This window comes from Danio rerio, chromosome 5, assembly GCF_052040795.2.
Source record: "Danio rerio strain M-AB ecotype USA chromosome 5, GRCz13ab, whole genome shotgun sequence".
Classification (NCBI taxonomy): domain Eukaryota; kingdom Metazoa; phylum Chordata; class Actinopteri; order Cypriniformes; family Danionidae; genus Danio; species Danio rerio.
This window is the reverse complement of record NC_141025.1, coordinates 24,408,316-24,429,692: the sequence shown is the minus strand read 5'-3', so window position 1 is coordinate 24,429,692 and position 21,377 is coordinate 24,408,316. Positions and strand designations below refer to the sequence as shown.

At 36.7% G+C, this 21,377-nt stretch overlaps 1 protein-coding gene across 11 annotated transcripts in view; it reads left to right on the top strand.

Annotated features, from left to right (window-relative positions):
* The window catches only part of gria3a (glutamate receptor, ionotropic, AMPA 3a), a 76,860-nt gene that overhangs the window by 39,810 nt on the left and 15,673 nt on the right, over positions 1–21,377 (top strand). For 6 of the 11 annotated variants that reach the window (XR_015489914.1, XR_015489913.1, XR_015489912.1 and 3 more), the window contains 3 exon segments: positions 99–472; positions 3,029–3,227; positions 18,338–18,585. Coding sequence is in view for 6 of the 11 variants with exons in the window: in XM_087251170.1 (XP_087107296.1) it covers positions 99–472; positions 3,029–3,227; positions 18,338–18,585 (821 nt within the window). In the remaining 5 variants the exon portion in view is untranslated. 11 annotated transcript variants of the gene reach the window in all.

The following is a 21,377-nucleotide window of genomic DNA, read 5'->3' as shown; positions in this document are numbered from 1 at the left end:
AAAAATCACAGTCCAATCGCATTTCCATCGTCAACCCATGCCCATTGTTTTATATTTATTATATAAGAACTGAGCTTTACTGTGTTCCGTGTTTCCAGAGAGCAGATATAGCTGTGGCTCCTCTCACTATAACCCTTGTCCGGGAGGAGGTGATAGATTTCTCCAAGCCCTTCATGAGTCTGGGCATTTCCATCATGATCAAGAAACCACAGAAGTCTAAACCAGGGGTCTTCTCCTTCCTGGACCCTCTGGCCTATGAGATCTGGATGTGTATCGTGTTTGCGTATATCGGTGTGAGCGTGGTTCTCTTCCTGGTGAGTCGTTTCAGTCCGTACGAATGGCACCTGGATGACAATGAAGAGACGAAGGACCCGCAGACGCCGCCCGACCCGCCAAACGACTTCGGCATCTTTAACAGCCTCTGGTTCTCTCTTGGAGCGTTCATGCAGCAAGGATGCGATATCTCACCAAGGTTGGTGTATTGTTTAGCCCGTTCATGTTTCTCCATACTCATCTTCATCTTTGCATTTTATGGTCGTCTTGTCTTTCATGGTGCATATATGTTATTCTACTTGGAGTGTTTCACTTTTTAAATAAGCTTATCACTTCACCTTAACCCATCTTATCACTTCATTCATTCATTCAATCAGTCATCATTCACAACACTCTTATTTCAGCTGATAATGTCTTTATCTCCTCTTTTTCTCTTATGAAATACAGCTTCTTTTAAATCAGTGGTTCTCCTTTTTTTCTTTTTTGGGGTTCATCTTTAAAACGAATGAAACTTGAATGGTGTAAATAATTGAATGCATGTTTTTGTTTCAAGTGTCTTAATCATTAGCCATTGTTAGTATTTAATTAAAAAAATCGTTTACTGTTGAAAAATTAAAACTTAATTAATATAGCAAATTTATTTTATTGGGTTTTCTACATAGAATATCAATTACAACATTCATTTTATAATTACCCTTCCATGTTTTTATTAACACTACCCCAAATAAACATATATTTCCCTCAACAGCCTATAACTTTCCATTGAAAAAAGTAAATAAACATAATTAATAAGTAAAAAAAATAATAATAGGGGTGGCGCAGTGGGTAGGGCTGTCACCTCACAGCAAGAAATTCGCTGATTTGAGCCTTGTTTGGGTCAGTTGACACAGTTTCTATGTTTAGTTTGCATGTTCGCCCCGTGTTTGCGTGGGTTTCCCCCACAGTCCAAAGACGTGCTATAGGTCAATTCGGTAAGCTAAATTTTCTGTAGTGTATGTGTGTGTGAGTGTTTCCCAGTGTTGGGCTGCGGCTGGAAGGGCATCTGCTGCGTAAAACACATGCTGAATAAGTTGGCGGTTCATTCCGATGTGGTGACCCCTGATTAATAAAGAAACTAAGCTGAAAATGAATGAATGAATGAATAAAAATATTAATAATAAAATTAATAAATATATATTCATTCAGCCAGGAGATAATCTAAAAAGGGGCACCACAACTTGTCAAAGGTCTTTAAAAACAGTGAGTGGTAGTATTAAAACTTAATTTAATAAAATAATTAAAGCACAAAAACTTCATATTTTGCATAATGATACGATGTATTTGTCAAAGCTTTGAAAAGATCATCTTTGCTTAAAAATGTTGCAAAAAACATTTAATTTTATTATTGGCAGTGTTAAACAGGTAAACTGTGAAAAATTTACATTAACTATTTTAATAAAAATACATAAATCAACGACAATTTCAATTGACAGTAAATTATTTTCTACAGCTTTTATTTCTAATATGTTCTATTCATCAAAATAAAACTCCAGAATCTGAAAAAGTTTAAAATTATAGAGCTAATAATATGCCAAAACAATCTGAATTTGAATTGTGTTTATTTGAATTATTAACAAATGTAATTCAATAAAACTGAGTATTATATCCCATTAAAAAATTTTTTGAATTAGAATTTCTTAACTTGAATATTGAACATCTTGAATTTGGTGTTCTGAATTTCTTAATCTTGAAAACTTGAAGCTGTATTTTTACAGACTCAATATCTGCAATCTATGAATTCAAAACCAAGTTTGAAAACAAGTCTATAAAATCTGACATAAAAAATTCAGTTGTCTTAAATTTCAGATGTTCAATATTCAAGTTAAAAAAATTCTAATTCAAGTTAAGAAAAAAATAAGTAATGGCATTTAATATTCAGTTTTATTACAATTTTTAATAATTCAAATGATCACAATTCAGATTGTTTTGGCTTAGCTCCACCAACACTGCATGTTTTGGATGTCTCCTATGTCTGTCACACACATTACAGGTCCTTCAGTCTCTGCTAATGAGCTGATGATCTAAATCAGGTGTGTTTGCTTAACGAGACATGGAAAATGTGCAGAGCTGCTGGTCCTCCAGAAATAGATAACAGTTGTTTTAACATTTATATTCCAAATGATTACTCTTCGTATTGTACTTCAATCAAACTAATGCAGTCTGTTTATATTGATTAACACATTATAAACAAGATTTGCTAACTATTCAAACTTTGCGAACCTCTGCTTTAAGCGATGCTTTGCGCCGACTAAAATAATTTATATTCACCATGTGTTGACTGTAAAATGTTCAGATTTTCTCCTTCGCTCTTTTTCTCTCTTTCTTGGAGGGCTACCGTGTTCTTGCTGCATGTCTCTGTTTTACCGTCAGCAGTGTGGTGTTTATAAACTGTTTCAGTGGAGGAGTGTCAGCCCTCTTCGCTCATTCGTCTGTTCATTCATTCACTTTTTCCTGCCCCATCTTACTCACCCAATTTCCTCCTGGATTCGTGTCTTTCATTCTCAAGGTGATGTTTTTTCTCATCCTCATCTTTCTCTCTCATGAGACAGACTTGTCAAAACTGCAGCTTCTCTTGTACTCTGTGGTCGTTTTTTTGTCCATTTCTTCATTTATCGGCAGTAATAGCTTTAATACATCTGTACTAAAAGTTAACCTTTCACTGGGGATCTGTTTGCTCTCCTATTGTCTCTCTCCCGTCTTCCTCTCTGTCTCTCAGGTCTCTGTCAGGCCGTATTGTTGGAGGTGTCTGGTGGTTTTTCACCCTCATCATCATTTCATCCTACACTGCCAATCTGGCTGCTTTCCTGACCGTGGAGAGGATGGTGTCACCTATAGAGAGTGCAGAAGACCTGGCCAAGCAGACAGAGATCGCCTATGGGACCCTCGACTCTGGTTCCACCAAAGAGTTCTTCAGGGTAAGACAGCAATAAGAATGAACTACCAAATGTATCATTGCTAGCAGTAGGGTTGGGTATCGTTTGGGGTTATTTCGATACCTTGCGAAATCGATTCTTTTAAAATGGTTCTGGTGCCAAAACGATACATGCACCGATACTTATGAGCCACAAAATTATTTGACAAAAAAAATCTATTTTTTATCATTTTAATAAACATTTTTAATTAAAGTATACATTGATTATTAGTTTATATATTAAATTGCATTAATGTATTTTATTTGATAATTTGTTTGTTAGCATGAATTTAAGATTTGCATTATGTTATTAACATTACATTAGCTAGGCATTACATTAGAAAGGCTGTCATCAAAATCAGTGAACTCCTTTTTTCTAGGTTTGGGGCTTGAGACTATGTTTACATGGACGTCAGTAATCAAATGATTAGCCTTAATCGGAATAAGACAATAATATGATTAAGGTGTTTACACGAGTTGCTTTTTGAATGTTCCTACTCTGATTTACATGTTACAGCACATAGATCCATTAACGTCACCACGCTACCCAACTTTTCCAATTTACAACTTAAAATACTCATAAACATTGTGCTTTACATCTGATTGCCTCAAGGCCTTATGATATCCTCCACACTATGCATTTGAACGTATGAAAGTGATGATCACCTCTTTCATTGAACTTTGAGTGTTTTAGTCAGCCTTATTACACTTGTGGTGTTTCCGGTCAGAAGTGACCGCCATAGGAAATGAATGGGTATCCAGACTATATTCATCCATCAGACAGAAAACATCCCCATTTACTGTACACCACCACAACTCACTCGCTATTTGTAATTTCACTGCAGTCATTTTATAATTCAATAAATTCACCTTAAACACTACTTTAAGATATTGTGCACAGCTAAAGAATGTTGAATAAAAATTTACTTTTAAAAAAATTTTTTGTGCTAATTTAATAGCAGTTAAAACCACTCATCAATTTTGACCAGGAACACTAAAGTAAGGGGCGACAGGAGGGTTTAATTACCCAATAAATTGAAGTTTTTAATTTCAACCCCAACCCTAAACCCAACCATCACAGTACTGTAAAAATATTAATTATTTTAATACAGTGTCACAAAAATGAGGCTATATATTAATGTGCTGCTGTATCATATAGACTTTACCCATTTCTGAAGTTTCATGTAATTTCGGGTGTTTCATTTTTAATTTTTGCTATTTTAACTGCAGTTCGGGAGTTTCACTTTCATTCAGCAACATATTGTTCATGCCTCGGTGGACCGTGACAAACTGAGGTATTGAATAAGAGTATGATGTAAGGACTGGTGGAAGGGTGTTGTTTTAGTTGAATTTGATACCACAACCCTAATGGAAAAAAAAGCCTCTGCATTTCATTACGCGGGTGTCTGTGGTCAAAGTAATCAAAAGTCGCTGTTTACATGTTAGACTCTTAAGCAGAGTATGGTCTTAATCATATTAAAATCGAAGTATTGGTTTCCATAAAAATGTCAAAGACAGTGCATTCCTTTAAGTTGATTCCATGTGCCCTTAAATATTTCATTATGTTTGACATTTTTCCCCCCTTACACACAACTTTTGTAAAGCATCTGCTTCACATTGGTGTGTCAGAATCCTTGCTTGTAAAATAAAGACATACTTTAGAATGCTTAGCTTAATCAAATTTGACAGAATGCGATTATACTTGTTTATAACGGTAGTCGCTCACAGGATGCGCCATACTGCGCGTTTTGTCTTCTATATGTAAGCAACAACAACAAATGCCTAACATCGACAACAGTGTCTGTATCCCTCAGAGTTGTTTAGAATTAAAAGTTTAGAGATGGTGTGACACAACATGTACCTATGTGTGCTTTTGTACCTCTTGATGCTTATGTCCTTGTCGCAGCACTAGTGGCACAGAAATTAGGCACCAAAATTCACATGCTGATTCGGTCTGGTGCATACCAGTTATCTAGGTATGGCACCAGGTTTCAGCTAACAGTTTTAGTCAAATTATCTGGTGTGGTAACTAATGATAATAAGAAAGAATTGTATCTTTGAGGCCTACAACAATATTTTGGATCTTGCCCTTATAAACTGTAATATAACAGATCTAGTCGTTATAAATAAACTCAAAAAATTATTTTAGCTACCCATTTAAAATGAGTTATTAATTTTTTTTTTGCAGCAACTTAATAGTTTTATGTTAAATCCACCTAAATTTGTAAAGATTTGTGTTGGAACAGCATAAAGGAATTGTGTGGAATAACCCAGAATTTTTTACAGTGTACTACCATTTGGATGTTTGGGGTTGGTATTATTTTTTGAAAGAAGTTAGTAAGTTGTAATGTTGCAGTTTAAAACTTCAATTTTATTGTACAACATTTTTTTAAAAATAAATTGTGTATACATTTCATAAATTGTGCATTTATGAATTGTGCTTCACACAGGTGAGTGGGCTTGGCAAACCACCTGTCAAAACACTCTTTTCTTGCACCAAGCAATTTAATTAAACATCTCACTCTAGCACTTAATTCTCTGAGCACAAACAGTTTTTTTGTATAATAAGAATTGAATTGAGTCGATTAATGCCTCCTCAATTGTAAGTCACTTTGGACAAATGTGTCTGCTAAATGCAAACGTAATGTAAATGCAGTACAAGATCAGTATAAGTTGTCATATGATCCTGATGATATGCTAGAAAACAATAATTATAATCACAGTTGCTTGGCTTAATTTGATTTGCGGACATAAGGCATTTTTGGCAGGATTCTTCAATGAATATAAGGTTCAAAAGAACACTATTTATCTGAAATAGATTGTTTTTAACATTTTAGATATATTTACAGTCATTTTTTTTATAAATTACTTTATTATAGGTTTACCCTTAATGTTTAAAGGACAACATATATTGATTATTACACTGTTTTACAAGCAAATCAGAGCTACTACACAAATGCTGATTATGAATTATACATCTTCAGATAATTCAGCCAGAGTCTTCTATGGATGTGCCAAAAATCATATTTCTTTCTGCCTGTCTGAAAAGCCTAATGTACATTATTCACTTCATTAGCCAGTAGTAGCTGAACTGAGTTTGTCAATTGAAGGAGACATTCAGAATGTGCAGGGCTTTGATTACAGGATTGAGAAACACTAAACAAGAATGACAGAAAATTGCTGCTGTTAGGAACTTGAATACTAAATGGCTAAGAGTGTGCTCGCACTTACTTTGTAGCTTCAGTTGGCAATTGCTGTTAGTGTGGATCATTTATGTAAGTGTGAAATGCTGCCATCCAAATGCAAACAAGCGGACTGAAAGCACTGAAAAGATGAGTCTCTGATTCCAAACAAACTCTGCTGTAGTTTTGACTACAATATTAATACAACACCGACTAATGACGTCTAAACAAAACAACAGCATTCCATGATTTCACAATATGCGATTATAAAAAGCACAAGTTGTTCAAGCATGCCTGTTTTTCTTTTGTTACAGTGGCTTTGTTGCCTCTTACATCAGAAATGCATCTTCTTGAAGCAGATATTTGTTTGACTGTGTCACTGAGGAATTATTGTTGCTTATTTGACTCCCACATTTTATGAGCGAAGTTCTCAACTGAAAGAGATATCATCACATGTACACATTTACAATCAGCATGTTCAGCCCAGCAAGAAAAATAAATACACACCATAAAAATAAGCACTTTTTAATGTTTTGGATCTTCAGATTGGGTCCTAAAAATTATTTCAGGGAACCAGGGCCAATACAGCAGTCAACATTTGAAGTGGATCAAAATGTTTTCCAAAATTGTCCTAAGACAAGAATTAGAGAATTAAAGAACTTTATTTAAATGTTTTGATCCACTTCAAATGTTGACTACTGCATATGCGTGTGTTTGTGTATGTTTGTGTGTGTGTGTATAAGGGCAGTGCAATATTGAAGTAAAATATGTGGTGGCTTGCTATCATTTACATTGTCATTAGCTGATGCTTTTGTCAAAAGCGACTTACAATGGAGGAGGCATTCAGCGAATTAACAAGAAGAGGCAATACACACAAGAAGTACTAATTATACTATGGAACTGTTAGTTCTCGGGCGATGCGGTGGTGCAGTAGGTAGTGCTGTCGCCTCACAGCAAGAAGGTCGCTGGTTCGAGCCTCGACTGGGTCAGTTGGCGTTTAGTGTGGAGTTTGCATGTTCTCCCCTGTTTTGCATGGGCTTTCTCCGGGTGCTCTGGTTTCCCCCACAGTCCAAAGACATGAGATACAGGTGAATTAGGTAGACTAAATTGTCCGTAGTGTATGAGTGTGAATGAGTGTGTATGGATGTTTCCCAGAGATGGGTTGCGGCTGGAAGGGCATCCGCTGTGTAAAACATGCTGGAAAATGTGGCGGTTCATTCCGCTGTGGCAATCCCATATTTATAAAGGGGACTACGCCCAAAAGAAAATAAATGAATGAAAGAATTGTTAGTTCTCAGAGAATTAAGTGCTAGAGTATTTTTTTTTTTTTATAGAGAGAGAAGAGTGCTTCTACAGGTGGTTTGTCAAGTCTACTCACCTGTGTGAAGCACACTTCATAAACGCACTGTGTTTTTTTCAGATTATTTCAGGGAATAGAATGTATCACTGCAACTTCTGAAGCTGAACAACTGTTGCATAAATCAGACGTTTACTTATTTAAACAAACAAAAACAAATCAAATAAATACTGCTACTACTTAGCTTCACTGGTATAGTTTTATAAACATGTAAACATAAAGAACAATTAGGAAAGCAGAAACACTTAACACAGTGGGGTTACTTTTGCTGTTTTATTGCTTTCCTAACATGGCAGATAAATCGATTCTACAGGATTTCTGCATCCATAAACATGCAATTGTTACAGATTTTCGGACAAAAAACAGCATGCCCATTCTGCTTGATTTGAAAGATGTGCATTGACATTAAACTATGTTTCCTGGTGGGCTGAAAAGTCTTTCAGTGTGTGCTGGTGGCAGGCTCACAAAAATACCCTTGTATTAAATCTCTTGAAATGTACTGTATATTGCGATTTGAAAATTTACAATATATTGAAATTTATTATTCAGCTGTAATATCTATCTACACGTATCGGCCACTTTATTAGGTACACCTTACTAGTACCAGGTTGCACCCACTTTTGCCTTCAGAACTGCTTTAATCCTTTTTGGCATAGATTCAACGAGGTACTGGAAATATTCCTCCGAGATTTTGGTCCATATTGACCTAATCGCATCACGCAGTTGCAGACTTTTCTGCTGCACATCCATGATGCTGTTCTACCACATCTAAAAGGTGCTCTATTGGATTGAGATCTGGAGACTGTGGAAGCCATTTGAGTACAGTGATCTCTTTGTCATGTTCAAGAAACCAGTCTGAGATGATTCGGGCTTTCTGACATGGCACGTTATTCTGCTAGACGTAGCCATCAGAAGATGGGTACACTGTGGTCATAAAGGGATGAACATGGTCAGCAACAACACTCAGGTAGGCTGTGGCGTTGACACGATGCCCTATTGGTAGTACTAATGGGCACAAAGTGTGCCAAGAAAATATTCCCCTCAACATTACACCACCACCAGCCTGAAACATTGATACAAGGCAGGATGAATCCATGCTTTCATATTGTTGACACCAAATTCTGGCCAGGCAACGTTTCTCCAATCTTCTATTGTCCAATTTTGGTGAGCCTGTGTGAATTGTAGCCTCAGTTTCCTGTTCTTAGCTGACAGGAGTTTGTGTCTTCTGCTGCTGTAGCCCATCTGCCTCAAGGTTGGATGTGTTGGGTGTTCAGAGATGCTCTTCTGCATACCTCAGTTGTAACGAGTGATTATTTCAGTTACTGTTGCCTTTCTATCAGCTGCAACCAGTCTGGCCATTCTCCTCTGACCTCTGGCATCAACAAGGCATTTGCACCCACAGAACTGCCACTCACTGGATATTTTCTCTTTTTCAGACCATTCTCTGTAAACCCTAGAGATGGTTGTGCATGAAAATCCCAGTAGATCAGCAGTTTCTGAAATGCTCAGACCAGCCCGTCTGGCACCAACAACCATGCCATGTTCAAAGTCACTTAAATCTTCTTTCTTCCCCATTCTGATGCTCGGTTTGACCTGCAGCAGATCGTCTTGACCATGTCTACATGCCTAAATGCATTGAGTTGCTGCCTTGTGATTGGCTGATTAGAAATTTGCATTAACAAGCAGTTGGACAGGTATACCTAATAAAGTGGCTGGAAAGTATATATATGTGTGTCTGTCTGTCTGTCTGTCTGTCTGTCTGTCTGTCTGTCTGTATGTATGTATGTATGTATGTATATATATATATATATATATATATATATAGAGAGAGAGAGAGAGAGAGAGAGAGAGAGAGAGAGAGAGAGAGAGAGAGAGAGAGAGAGAGAGAGAGAGAGAGAGAGATCAGATATTTGTGTGCGTTTACTTGCAGTAAATTCTGACAGTAAAACATGATGGCAGCCAATTGGAAATCTGACAAAGACATGTCACCACAGACATGTGACCATCTGTGACGAAAAAAAACTCAGATACAGTTTTCATGTGAGGTAGCCAGAGGCAGAAGAATGTGCGTGTACGTGTTTTTGAGATGACAAGGAACAGGGCAGTTTTAAGATGACCCAGATAAAGCCCTGCTGATGAGCTCATCCTGTCATTTCACCTTAATGTCACGATTGCTCGCTAACACAAGTGTGTGAAAACAGATATACGGTGTATGTAGACAGTACTCAAACATGCACGCGATCAGTCACTCATGCGCTCCGTGTCACCTCACAGAAATCAAGTCTATAGCGCGGTTGCAGATAAAGATTGAGTGAGAGGACACTTGAAATGAGGTGCCCTTCTGCTCTTCTCTCTTTCATGAGTTGTCATCGGCTAATGCACAGGATCAGAGCCGAGATGACAGGAGAGCGGCTGACACAGAGCTGCACTGAATGGGATGTGGAGAGAGACCATCTCCACCTTGTGTTTATAACACAATATTGCAGCAATCATAATAATAATACAAATATTGGCAATAGAAAGAAGTTGTTCTCCTCTTTGCGAATATACTGTAGATAACTAGTGTATGAAATGGAAATGATGAAATTCTTTTATGTATTATAGGCTCAGCCAGTGGTCTCAATTAGGGCTGCACAATATCGTTTCAGCATCGATAGTGTAAGTTGCGAATATGCAAGAGTCAAAGCACAGAATCTGTAACTTTGAGCTGTGATTATAATTAACCAGGAAACAGTTCAGAATTTAAGCTTGTACAGAATGTCTACAGAAACAAATGTATTTTAAGGTATGCGACTGTGTAAAATTTCAAGCTAATTCAAATCATTTGGCCACAAGAAATTACAATGAAGACTATACAGTGTTTATTACATTTCATTACATGTACATTGTTTGATTACCTTACATTAATACTTTTTACCTTAATACTGTTAGAATATTAAAGTCAGCTTCATTGTCAATTTACCCACATTTAAAGGAAATGCAGAGAATCGAAACTGCGTTACTCTTAGACTCCAAGTGCCTAACATATATTATTTATACAAAAAGTAGAATTTTTCAAAAGAAATTACAATAAATACAATTACACTTAAGGGCACATGGCATAGAGTGCAAACCAGAGTTGTGCAGATACAAAACAGTATATAGTGCCAAAAGCTTTTAAATATAATAGTGACTGTGTCTTAATAATATACAGATATATTATCCTTTATTATGATATCCTCACACCATAAAGCACTGTCTAATTGCATCTGTCATTCAATGTTATTCTATTTAAATCATCTTATGAAATTATGAAATTAAAATGTAAAGAAATACTAAATTAACTTAAAAGAAGCTTTATATGACTGCCTTTTAAAAGATCTGTAGGACTTGTACACTATATTAGAGGGAAAGTCTTCTTAAGTCATGTGATAGCATTGTGTGAGGAACAGACTAATGCTTTTAGAAATTATTTTAACATCTTTTTCAGGATGAACACTTTAATTTAATGAAATATTTATCAAAACTGACAGTAAAGACTTGCAAGCCTACAAAAAAACCCTAAAAGAAATGTTGTTGAAGAATTGCATGATACGACCAAATTCGACATCCAAATATTAAATGACATTTACAAATGGCAGCTATTTTACATTGGAATTATATTTCACTACATTTTGTAATTGGTACATACAGCCTTGGTGAGCACTAGAGAAATCTTTCCGTAAAAATCACGGCAACACTTTAGAACAGAGAGTAGGGCCCACTGGCCAAAGTTGACCCATTGCAACCTTTGTTTTGGCCCACCATCCTATCTGAGAAGAGAGTGAGAATGATGGAGAGGGTTGAGGCAAATGCCTTTAACACGAGGATTGTCATTTCTAATTTGACGTAACATTTTTTTGTTTGTTTGTCTTCTTGCTGAGCTACAAAATAAAAGCTAACTGAAATGAAATGTTTCAGTTAAATGAATCAGATCTTGAAAAATGTAAACACACACAGTACTCATCGTATAGAGTACTATGCAGAACACATCAGCGAGAAAATCAAGGCAAAAACTAGTGGAATTCTGTTCTAAATGAGATTGTTGTTGTTTTTACTATAATAAGTTCATTTAAAAAAGTACAAATATACACTGTATTAGTTAATATAAAGAAGTGTTTTCTAGTCATTGTTAAACATTATTAAATAAATTAGGAAATCACCCAAAGCAACTATATTTACCTTCGGCACACTAGCCTCTATCAAGTTTGGTTTTTGGCCCTTCATAATAAAAAGATAATTGGTCCAGTTGTTCATGTTAGTTAATGTATTTACTGACATTACTTACTGCAAGTATGAATAATACCGTAAAGCATTTAGTAATCATAGTTTAACATAAAATAAAATCCAAAAGTTGTGCTTGTTAACATAAGTTAAACCCCAGTGAGGAAACATGAACTAACATTATTTAACTTAAATAACATTAACTAATGTTAACAAAGTTAAATAAATGCTATAATAAATGCATTATTAATTGTTTGTTCATGTTAATAAACACATTAATTAATGGACTTATTTTAAAGTGTTACCAAAAACATTTTTCACTGCACACTGTAAATGATGACAGAGCATTTTTGAGGGGTGAACTGTGTGGTTAATAAATAAAGCAAATAATGTGTCAATGAAAACGATACAATAATAAAAAGGTTTTAGTGAAGTTTAATTTTAGGAGGTATGGGACTGAAAATCCCAGTAGGTCAACATACTGTAACAATAACAGTTATTTAAAAGCACCCACCAATGATGGTGGATCTTCTTACAGCAGTGCGATTCATATTAAACTGAACTGAATCTGTTTTTATTTTACTGAAACTACACAAGTATTCTGCCTCTACCTTCTGCCTGATATTCTGAATATGTCCCACAAACTACAATGTTTGGCTCTATATTAACGGCCTAGGTGCTAAGTCTAAAGCACATAAGGGTGTGTCTGATTCCACTTTTGCTATGTAAAAATATGCTCTGCACCCAGGTGCATGGTCTAACAGGGTTGTGCTTCTTGAGTAATGGGTAAGCATAACGTGCATTAAACCAATCAGAGATAGAGCTGTAATCGGGCCATAAACATTAGGCCTGATGGGGCCCGAGCCCAACAGAATTCCGCCTGAGCCAAACAGGTACATTTTGATTGACAGCTTTTTAAAAGCCCGAACCTGTTTATAGCCCAACGATATTCAAATGTGCACAGGCACACAGCTCTCTTGCCTTATTTCATGAATGAGTCGTTTATGTTTTAACATAATCTTCTCGTAACAAACGAGCTATAGGCCACTTGGAAGTTGGAACAAAGAAATAAAATAAGTTCTCTGTAACATCGTAACATTTTAGCACTCTAAATAGGCCTAAGTACATACACTTAGCCTTTAAATTGGCTAACACACTAATGAAAAGAAGTCTTTCTTAACAAATTAAAATAAATTCAAAATTATGACGGGTATTTGGCAATAACGAAATTAAGATAAAGACTGTGCAAGATTTGTTTCCCCACATCTCTTCACAATCTGACCTTAAGGCAACGGTGAAGTTGAATAATAAAATAATAGCCTACTGCCAACATTAGCCTGTATACCAGGGGTGGCCAACCCTGTTCTTGGAGAGCCACCTTCCTGCAGATTTGAGTTGCAACCCATACTAAACACACTTGCCTGCAATTATCACGTGGTGTTCTGGTCCTAATTAATTGGTTCAGGTCTGTTTGATATGGGTAGCAACAGAAATCTGCAGGAAGGTGGCTCTCCAGGAACAGAGTTGGCCACCCCTGCTGTATACTGTCTACATTATGATTTTATTGTTTAATTAATATTTATTTATAATTTAAAAACCCTTTACTCACCAAGATTAGGTTACGTGTTTTTGTGGAGGAACATTATTGAATCCACTGGCTTTAGCGTAGTCCTGTGCTCACCGCACAGCAGCACCGAAGACCCTTTCACTGCTGCTGTTACAGGCCGAGATGCATGGTTCTGATCTGGCTAATTTTGCAAGTTTTGGGTAGGATTGTTTGATCTTCTACCAGCCAGGAACATCCATTTAATTTTCCATGACAGCAGTTTTAGTGTAGCGAGTGACCTCGTCTCTTTACCTGTCATCTTGCGCTTTACCGTAATACGCAGTGTATGAGTGACCACCGAAATACCTTAGCGGCTAGAATGACCTTTCCTTCTGAACTGGTGACTGGCTTGACCGCAGTCAAAATTAGCTCTTTTTAACTTCTCCGTCATCATTTGTTTCACCTTTGCACGGATGGATTTTATTGTTGCAACTGCTACTGCGGAAGCCAAGCCCGACCGACCCCATCTAAAATAATAGAAATCAAACCCGAACCCGCCGGGTTCCGTCGGGTTCGGGCAAAGATCTTCAGCTCTAATCAGAGACTCATCTCCCATTTCCTTTAAGAGTCAGTTGCGTTGCGCTATGGCACATTTGCAATTTACATGGTGGACTTTGTAAGTGGAAAAACTAAACACTTTACTTTTATTCTTTACTCCTTTACTTTCATGGATAAGGAAACGGTGTTGTACGTACTCCACTGAAGACATCCATTAGCCTACATATTTAATTTTGATTGTTTAATTGCAAAGATTTGTTTCCAAACTATTTTTCTAATTTTCTAAATTCAGTTTCAATTTTCACCAAATGAATAAATGAACAATAATAACGAAGTGTGGTCAAAAAACTGAAAAACACTTGTATCCTAACATGTACTATTCTTATCCCTCATATGGTAATGCATACTGTACGTTTTCAAAACCCTACAGGTGGACAAATCCAAGCTTTTTTTTTATTAAAAACAAACATAAATATGCATATAATAAAGAATACTGCTAATAATAATAGCATTTTACAAATTGTCATGAATATTTAAGTAGAAAATAATAATTTTTGTAACATTATAATTCTTTATTTTTTTCATATGTAAAGATATCTGTGTATTGCTGTACATCTTGTGTATATTAAGCAATGTGTAAGCATTTGAATGCGCATAGGTGCATAACTAACAGGCTCTGCATCAAGATCCAGCACCTCTGAAATTTGATCCAGCACCTCATTTTAGCGATCCCCCTCCTTAACCACCCACCTAACCCGTCTGTTGTTCATTTTCACTTTCTACTGCAACTCCCCAACCCTCTTCACTTTCGTCCGCGACAACCCTGACCCGCTCATTTTCGTTTGCGTCACCCCTCCGCCATTTACCGCTCCAAGCACCCAACAACACCTCTCCAGCCTCGGGTAACATGCCGGATCCATTACCCCAATCTGTTCCGGGACCTCAAAATTCACAAATTACGCACTGTCCTTAACACACCTCTATTTTAGACTGCCACGCGCATGAGTCCACATAGTAGCACAAATAGATTTGCTATTTAAACAATGTGGTGCAAAATGTGAAAATTATGGTTGGGCTGGTCTGAAAATAGCAACAAATCGTGCCAAACACGTCTTGCGCCGGGTGTATGATAAGGCCAATTATCTTTTTCCTGTTCACCTATGAAAAGCAGCTTTGACTCAATCTACATTGTATAAAATGCTGTAAATGTAAAGGTGACTTGACTTGATACATGGAGCACAGTACTGGCTATTAAAGACTCACCCAGAAATGTAAATTATCACTCTGTTTTTCATGTCAGAGATGTGAAAAGAGTCATTATTTCCATTCGATGCCTCTAGTAGCACAGATATCGCTCTCTTATTCATAGAATACTACACTTCATGCCTAGAAACTCAAGAACTCACTGTACAGCATACTCATACACCAGCTGCTTGGAGGTCAAGTTAACCTACTTGCATGAGGTGCAAGTATGAGATGCATGAGGTGTGTGTGTGAGAGAGAGTGCATTTGTGTAAAACTGTGTCCTATAAATGCAGGAGTATGTGTGTGTGTGTGTGTTTGTCCTAATAAATTTAGGTGTATGTGTGCTCTCCAGAGATATCCTGTCCGCTACGTGGCCATTTATAGCTATAGCCTCTCCAGAGATGGACACAGAATATTTTGGCTTATGAAACGTAAGCTTTGATTCCGTTCATATACAGAGGATTAGTACTGCAGTGCTCTCTCTATGTTCTTTGATTTATTCATTCTCTCATTCTCTGATTGTGTGAGTGTTATGTTGGGGAGGCGTGTGTTGAATGTTTGTTTTTTAATCGCTCATTTATGAGCTTTCTATTTTAGCAATGATTATTCACTGTCAGTGAGTCAGCTTACACACTTTTGAGACGGAGCTTGTTTATAATGTCACTGAAAGGAATAACCTTGGATGCGCCAACATGACAGATGTTGCCTCCTCTAGAGAATGGGAGGTGCCTTTTCACTCATTAATGACTCGAAAGATTTCATGCAGATTTCAATCACTATTGATCTATTAGTAATGCCGACTTCACACGTTTGGGTATATATAATTACTTCTGCTTTCAGAGTTTCTCATATCCTTCCCTGTTCTAATTTGCAGCATTCAGGACAGTGTTTGAAACTTTGCATTGCTCATGGTATTGCCGCTGTAAGACTAATCACATTTGCAAGTCACTTCAGATGAAAACATCTGCTAAATGATTAAAAATAAATGAATTGTGAATGTAATCGCTCCAACAGCGCTTCACAGAGGTCTGAAATAGTTTGCGTTGTTAGTTTGATTCAGACAGTTCACTGGTGCAGTGAAAATCATTTGCACATTGTAATGGGATAAGACACAAAACAAAATGATCTGTGCAAGAGGTGATATTTGCTTGCATTTCAATGCATCAAATAAGACTTGACTTCTGTTGTGTCAATGCAGCAGCTAGTAGATAAAAATGAGTATACAATTCTTGGAGTTTTTTATTTTTTTATTTTGTATATAGTGTAAAATGCAATAAGTTGATCTTACTTAGAAATTTTAAGGCAATCAGTTTCCTCAAATTTTCTAAGTAGTGAATTAATTTTAAGTGAGCACAACTTAAAACCTCTTAATAAAGTAAACTTCAATGCCAATGAGTCAAAATTATTAGTTGTGTTTACTTCTTATTAGTGTTCACATTACTACACTGTAAAATCCAGCAGTCAACTCTATTGAATGAAATTAGTGTATTTAACTCAACATTTACTGAAAGTTAATTCTACTCATTTGTAAAGAGTTTTTAACCCTTTAACTTAAATGTAGTAAGTTCACAGTACTCATATAGATTAGTTTTGAACTCAAATGGCTTGTAGCAATCAGTTTCCCCAAATGGTTTGCGTTGCCTTAACTTATTTGGTTTTACAGTACTCAAATTGCCTCATTTACCCAAACGAATTAAGTTCACACTACTCATTAGGATTTGTTTTTGAACTTAAATGGTTTGTTGCAATCAGTTTCCTTAAATGGTTTGAGTTACCCTAACTTTTTGTGTTTTATAGTGTAGGAAAAAATTAGGAAACCGATTACCTTAAAATGATCAAGTTAGCTGAACTAAAAGATGTAAGTATAGACAAAAACCAATACCTTATTTTTTACTTACTCCCAGGGCTATTTACTGTATATCAAAGTTAATATTTAGCCTCACCATGTTGGTGTTTCGTAACATCTAATTTTTACGAGGTGGGTTGTTAGCCCAATGCTCAACCCCCAACCTGGAGGACCAGGACATAGACACATACACTACGAGCAGTTTAGCACGTCTTTGGACTGTAGGGGAAACCAGAGCACCCGGAGGAAACCCATCCACAGGGAGAACATGCAAACTTCCCTTAGAAATGCCAACTGACCCAGCCGGGGCTCAAACCAGCGACCTTCTTGCTGTGAAGCGACAGTGCTACCCACTGGGCCAACATGCTGCCCAAAAAACCCATACCTACTACCTACTTCTAAAACATTTTACTGTATTATATAGCAGCCATGTAATGCAAAAAAAGAATATAACACTTTATAACAAGTCATTTTCAACCAAGGTTTAATGTATTAATAATAATAAATAAATAAATAAATAACATTTATTAATAGTATGCTTTATTATTCTATAAATAATTTGTTATTTTATAATCATATAAATATTAAGTTTATTATTATTAATTTATTTTTAACATTTGAATATCAAAGAATTGAAAATGCTCTCAGATTTATTATGCTTATGTCTAGTTATGCTTAAGTTTTAATTCTCTATTCATCATCATTTTCTATCATTGACATGCTTTTGGCACATGACCACTCAAAAGTTGTAAACACATATTAATGTTAGTCAAGCTTACTTGAATCTGTTTATTGTAACAACTTAATGTGCTAAAAAGTTGGCATTACTTGTTTAAATATTATAAGGTAAACAAACGTATTCATAACAAGATAAATGCAATTAATTTAATAAGTGAGAACAGCGTTTGTTTTTTACAGTGTAGTGATGCTAGTAAAATCTAGAAAAGCCCTACGGCAAATGGAATAAACTGTTTGTATCCGATATGAAATGCTTTCCTAGTAATAAAATGGTTCTTTATGGGCTGCTATAGATGAGTCCCAGTCAGTCACTTTTTATTTGAAAGGTCAAGAAACTAATATTTCCCCATTTCTTAACCTTTCCATTTATTTCTTCTTGGTCTTTTTTTTTTCCTCACAGCGTTCAAAGATCGCCGTCTACGAGAAGATGTGGTCTTACATGAAATCTGCCGAGCCGTCTGTGTTTGTTAAGACCACCCCCGACGGAGTGGCTCGCGTGCGCAAGTCCAAGGGGAAGTTTGCGTTCCTGCTCGAATCCACGATGAACGAATACATCGAGCAGAGAAAGCCATGCGACACTATGAAGGTGGGAGGGAACCTGGACTCCAAGGGCTACGGTGTGGCCACGCCCAAAGGGTCGGCATTAAGGTGGGTGGAATAATATAACAATTCACTCTTGTTATAGTATTCCACCTACCCTGATTCCACCATCTCTCTCTTTTCTCCGTCTCCTTCATGTTTTGTTTCTCATTCTTCTACCTTCTCTCATTCTCTCTACCTCCAACTGGTTTTCCTCCTTTCTCATTCTTCACTCTGTCTGTCTCTCTTTCTCTTGCGGTACATGATAAGGTAACCGTAATATGTGTGTGTTGTTTAGGTAATGTTACTACCATGTCTCTGATGATAGAAATGTCTCAACTTGTTAAATTACAGTCCATTTTTACAGTGTGATGCCTGTTGCTGTTGATTCCCTACCTTTTTCTTGGTCTTTTTTATCTTCTGTGTCCTTCGCTTTGTGCTGTGATTGCACTTCTGTAATGTTCGTACGGTTGGATTGTTTTTCTTTCTTTATTTTTTCTCTGCATCGACGCTGTTCTGCCTGCTGCCACGCATGTCATGCCATCGGCTGTTTTCTTTTTCTTTGCAAACGGACTCTCCCTGCATCATTTCCACCAGTCACCAGCACTTAGCAACATTTCTCTTTCTCTCACTTCTTTCTGTTTCTCTCTGTCCACTCGACACCACATGCACCTCACTTGCACACACGCTTCTATCTGTAACCCAGTAGCCGACGCAATTAACCAATCGACCAGTCCAACCAATCAAGCGTTCTAACCATTTAACCCTAACCCCTAACAAGCGAGCAACTACCAGTTGCTTCAATCTCATCATTAGATTTCTCACGAAACCTGTTCCTTTTCTTACGAGCTATGTGTTTATCGTTTGAAGAAGTGCTGTAAACCTGGCGGTGTTAAAGCTGAATGAGCAGGGCCTGCTGGACAAGCTGAAAAATAAATGGTGGTACGACAAGGGAGAGTGCGGCAGCGGGGGAGGGGACTCGAAGGTCAGCCTCAATCTCACCCAAACAACCATTTCCTAGCTTCGAGTAATCGGCAAGGCTGTGACCTCTGACCCCCGGCAACAGTACCGTGACCCTCAGGGGTGGCCATGAGCAAACCGAGCCTAATGACCCTAGGACATTAGCACCAGTTGTTGTCAGCGCTGCTAATGTAGTGTTTTTTTGGAGCTTACGTAATAAGGCAAACGGCGATCAGATGCGCGACCCTTTACTTGGCTAATGGAGGAATGGAAGCAGAGGAGGAGAGGAATAAAGACTCCGGTGGGTGGATGTGTGGAGCGAGGTCAGGGTAACTGAGCGCAGCTTATTAGGACGTTTAGGCTCTTGCGAAAGTGCCTCGCGGGTTTGTTTGTGTGGAAAAACAAACAGCTTGTTCTAGGTGGAATAAGCTAGGCCCTCTCTGGCTCTTCTCTGATCTGTAGCATCAGATCATCACAAAATGTACTGTGTTTTGTGTTTACCAGGGTTTCAGGATATAATGGGCTGTAAAAGGTAGAAAAAATAAAAGATCTACAGGGAACTAATAGCACAAATGAAGCTAAAGCTGTGCTGAAAAATACAGTTCGTGCCTGTTAGAAAGGGCTGAGCCTACTTTATATTTACTATTATGTTTAAGGGGTAGTTAACCCAGAAATGAAGATTTTCTGATCATTTTCTATACTTATGGGATTCTGTACTATACACATAACATATTTTTTTTTATTAAACATAATGCAAAAGCTTTTGTACATACATATTTTTCCTTTACCAAGGAAGCTAACAGGTTGAAGAACATGAGTGTGTAATGATGTAAATTGTAATTTCTGGATAAACTGTAGTGTTGAACCTGTAGTTTATATAGTATAAATATTTGGAAACGACCAAGGCATACATACCTATACTGTATGTATGAATGTATATATACAATTTCTGTTTAACAGAGATTTTTTTCAACACATTTCTAAACATAATAATAGCTCATTTCTAATAACTGATTAATTTTATCTTTGCCATGATGACAGTACATAATATTTTACTGGATATTTTTATTACACTTCTATACAGCTTAAAGTGACATTTAAAGGCTTAATTAGGTTAATTAGATTAACTAGGCAGGATAGGGTAATTAGACAAGTTATTGTTTAATGATGGTTTGTTCTGTTGGCTATCGAAAAAATATAGCTTAAAGAGGATAATAACTTTGACCTTAAAACACTTTATAAAAAATTTTAAACTGTTTCTATTTTAGCCAAATTAAAACTAATAAGACCATCCCCAGAGAAGAAAATATTATCAAATACAATGTGGAAACTTCCTTGCTCTGTTAAACCTAATTTGGGAAATATTTAAAAAAGAAAAAAAAATTCAAAGGTGGTTACACTGGCCTTACGATTCGGTTCGGTTACGATTATCATGTCATTGCTTCGGTTTGATCCGATATCACAGTGCATTGACGATGCTTTCCATACACAATTGTATTTTTTACTTCACAGCACAAGAATTCTTGTATTAAAATAATAATTTATAAATACGTTTTCTGTTTATTAGTAATACATTATTGTCCTTTAATCCATGCAGTCAGATATATGGACTGATATATGGACTTTTTTAATGCATCAAACAAAACTCAAGTACATGCACAGAACAACATGAGCCTTTAAAGCAAATAAACAGTCGTAAATATTATCTTGCTTGCTTTTTGAGCGTTGTCGAGTGAGTTCTTCCACCCCTATAATTGGTCACACACTCAACAGAAAAGGCTGCAATTGGCTCTATACCTCTGGCACTGTTCACCGATGAGTAACACTGATTAACGGCAGCGGTGATCACAGTTAATCCATAATAGGTGGAGAAAACTCGTTCTGCAGACATGCTCTTGTCT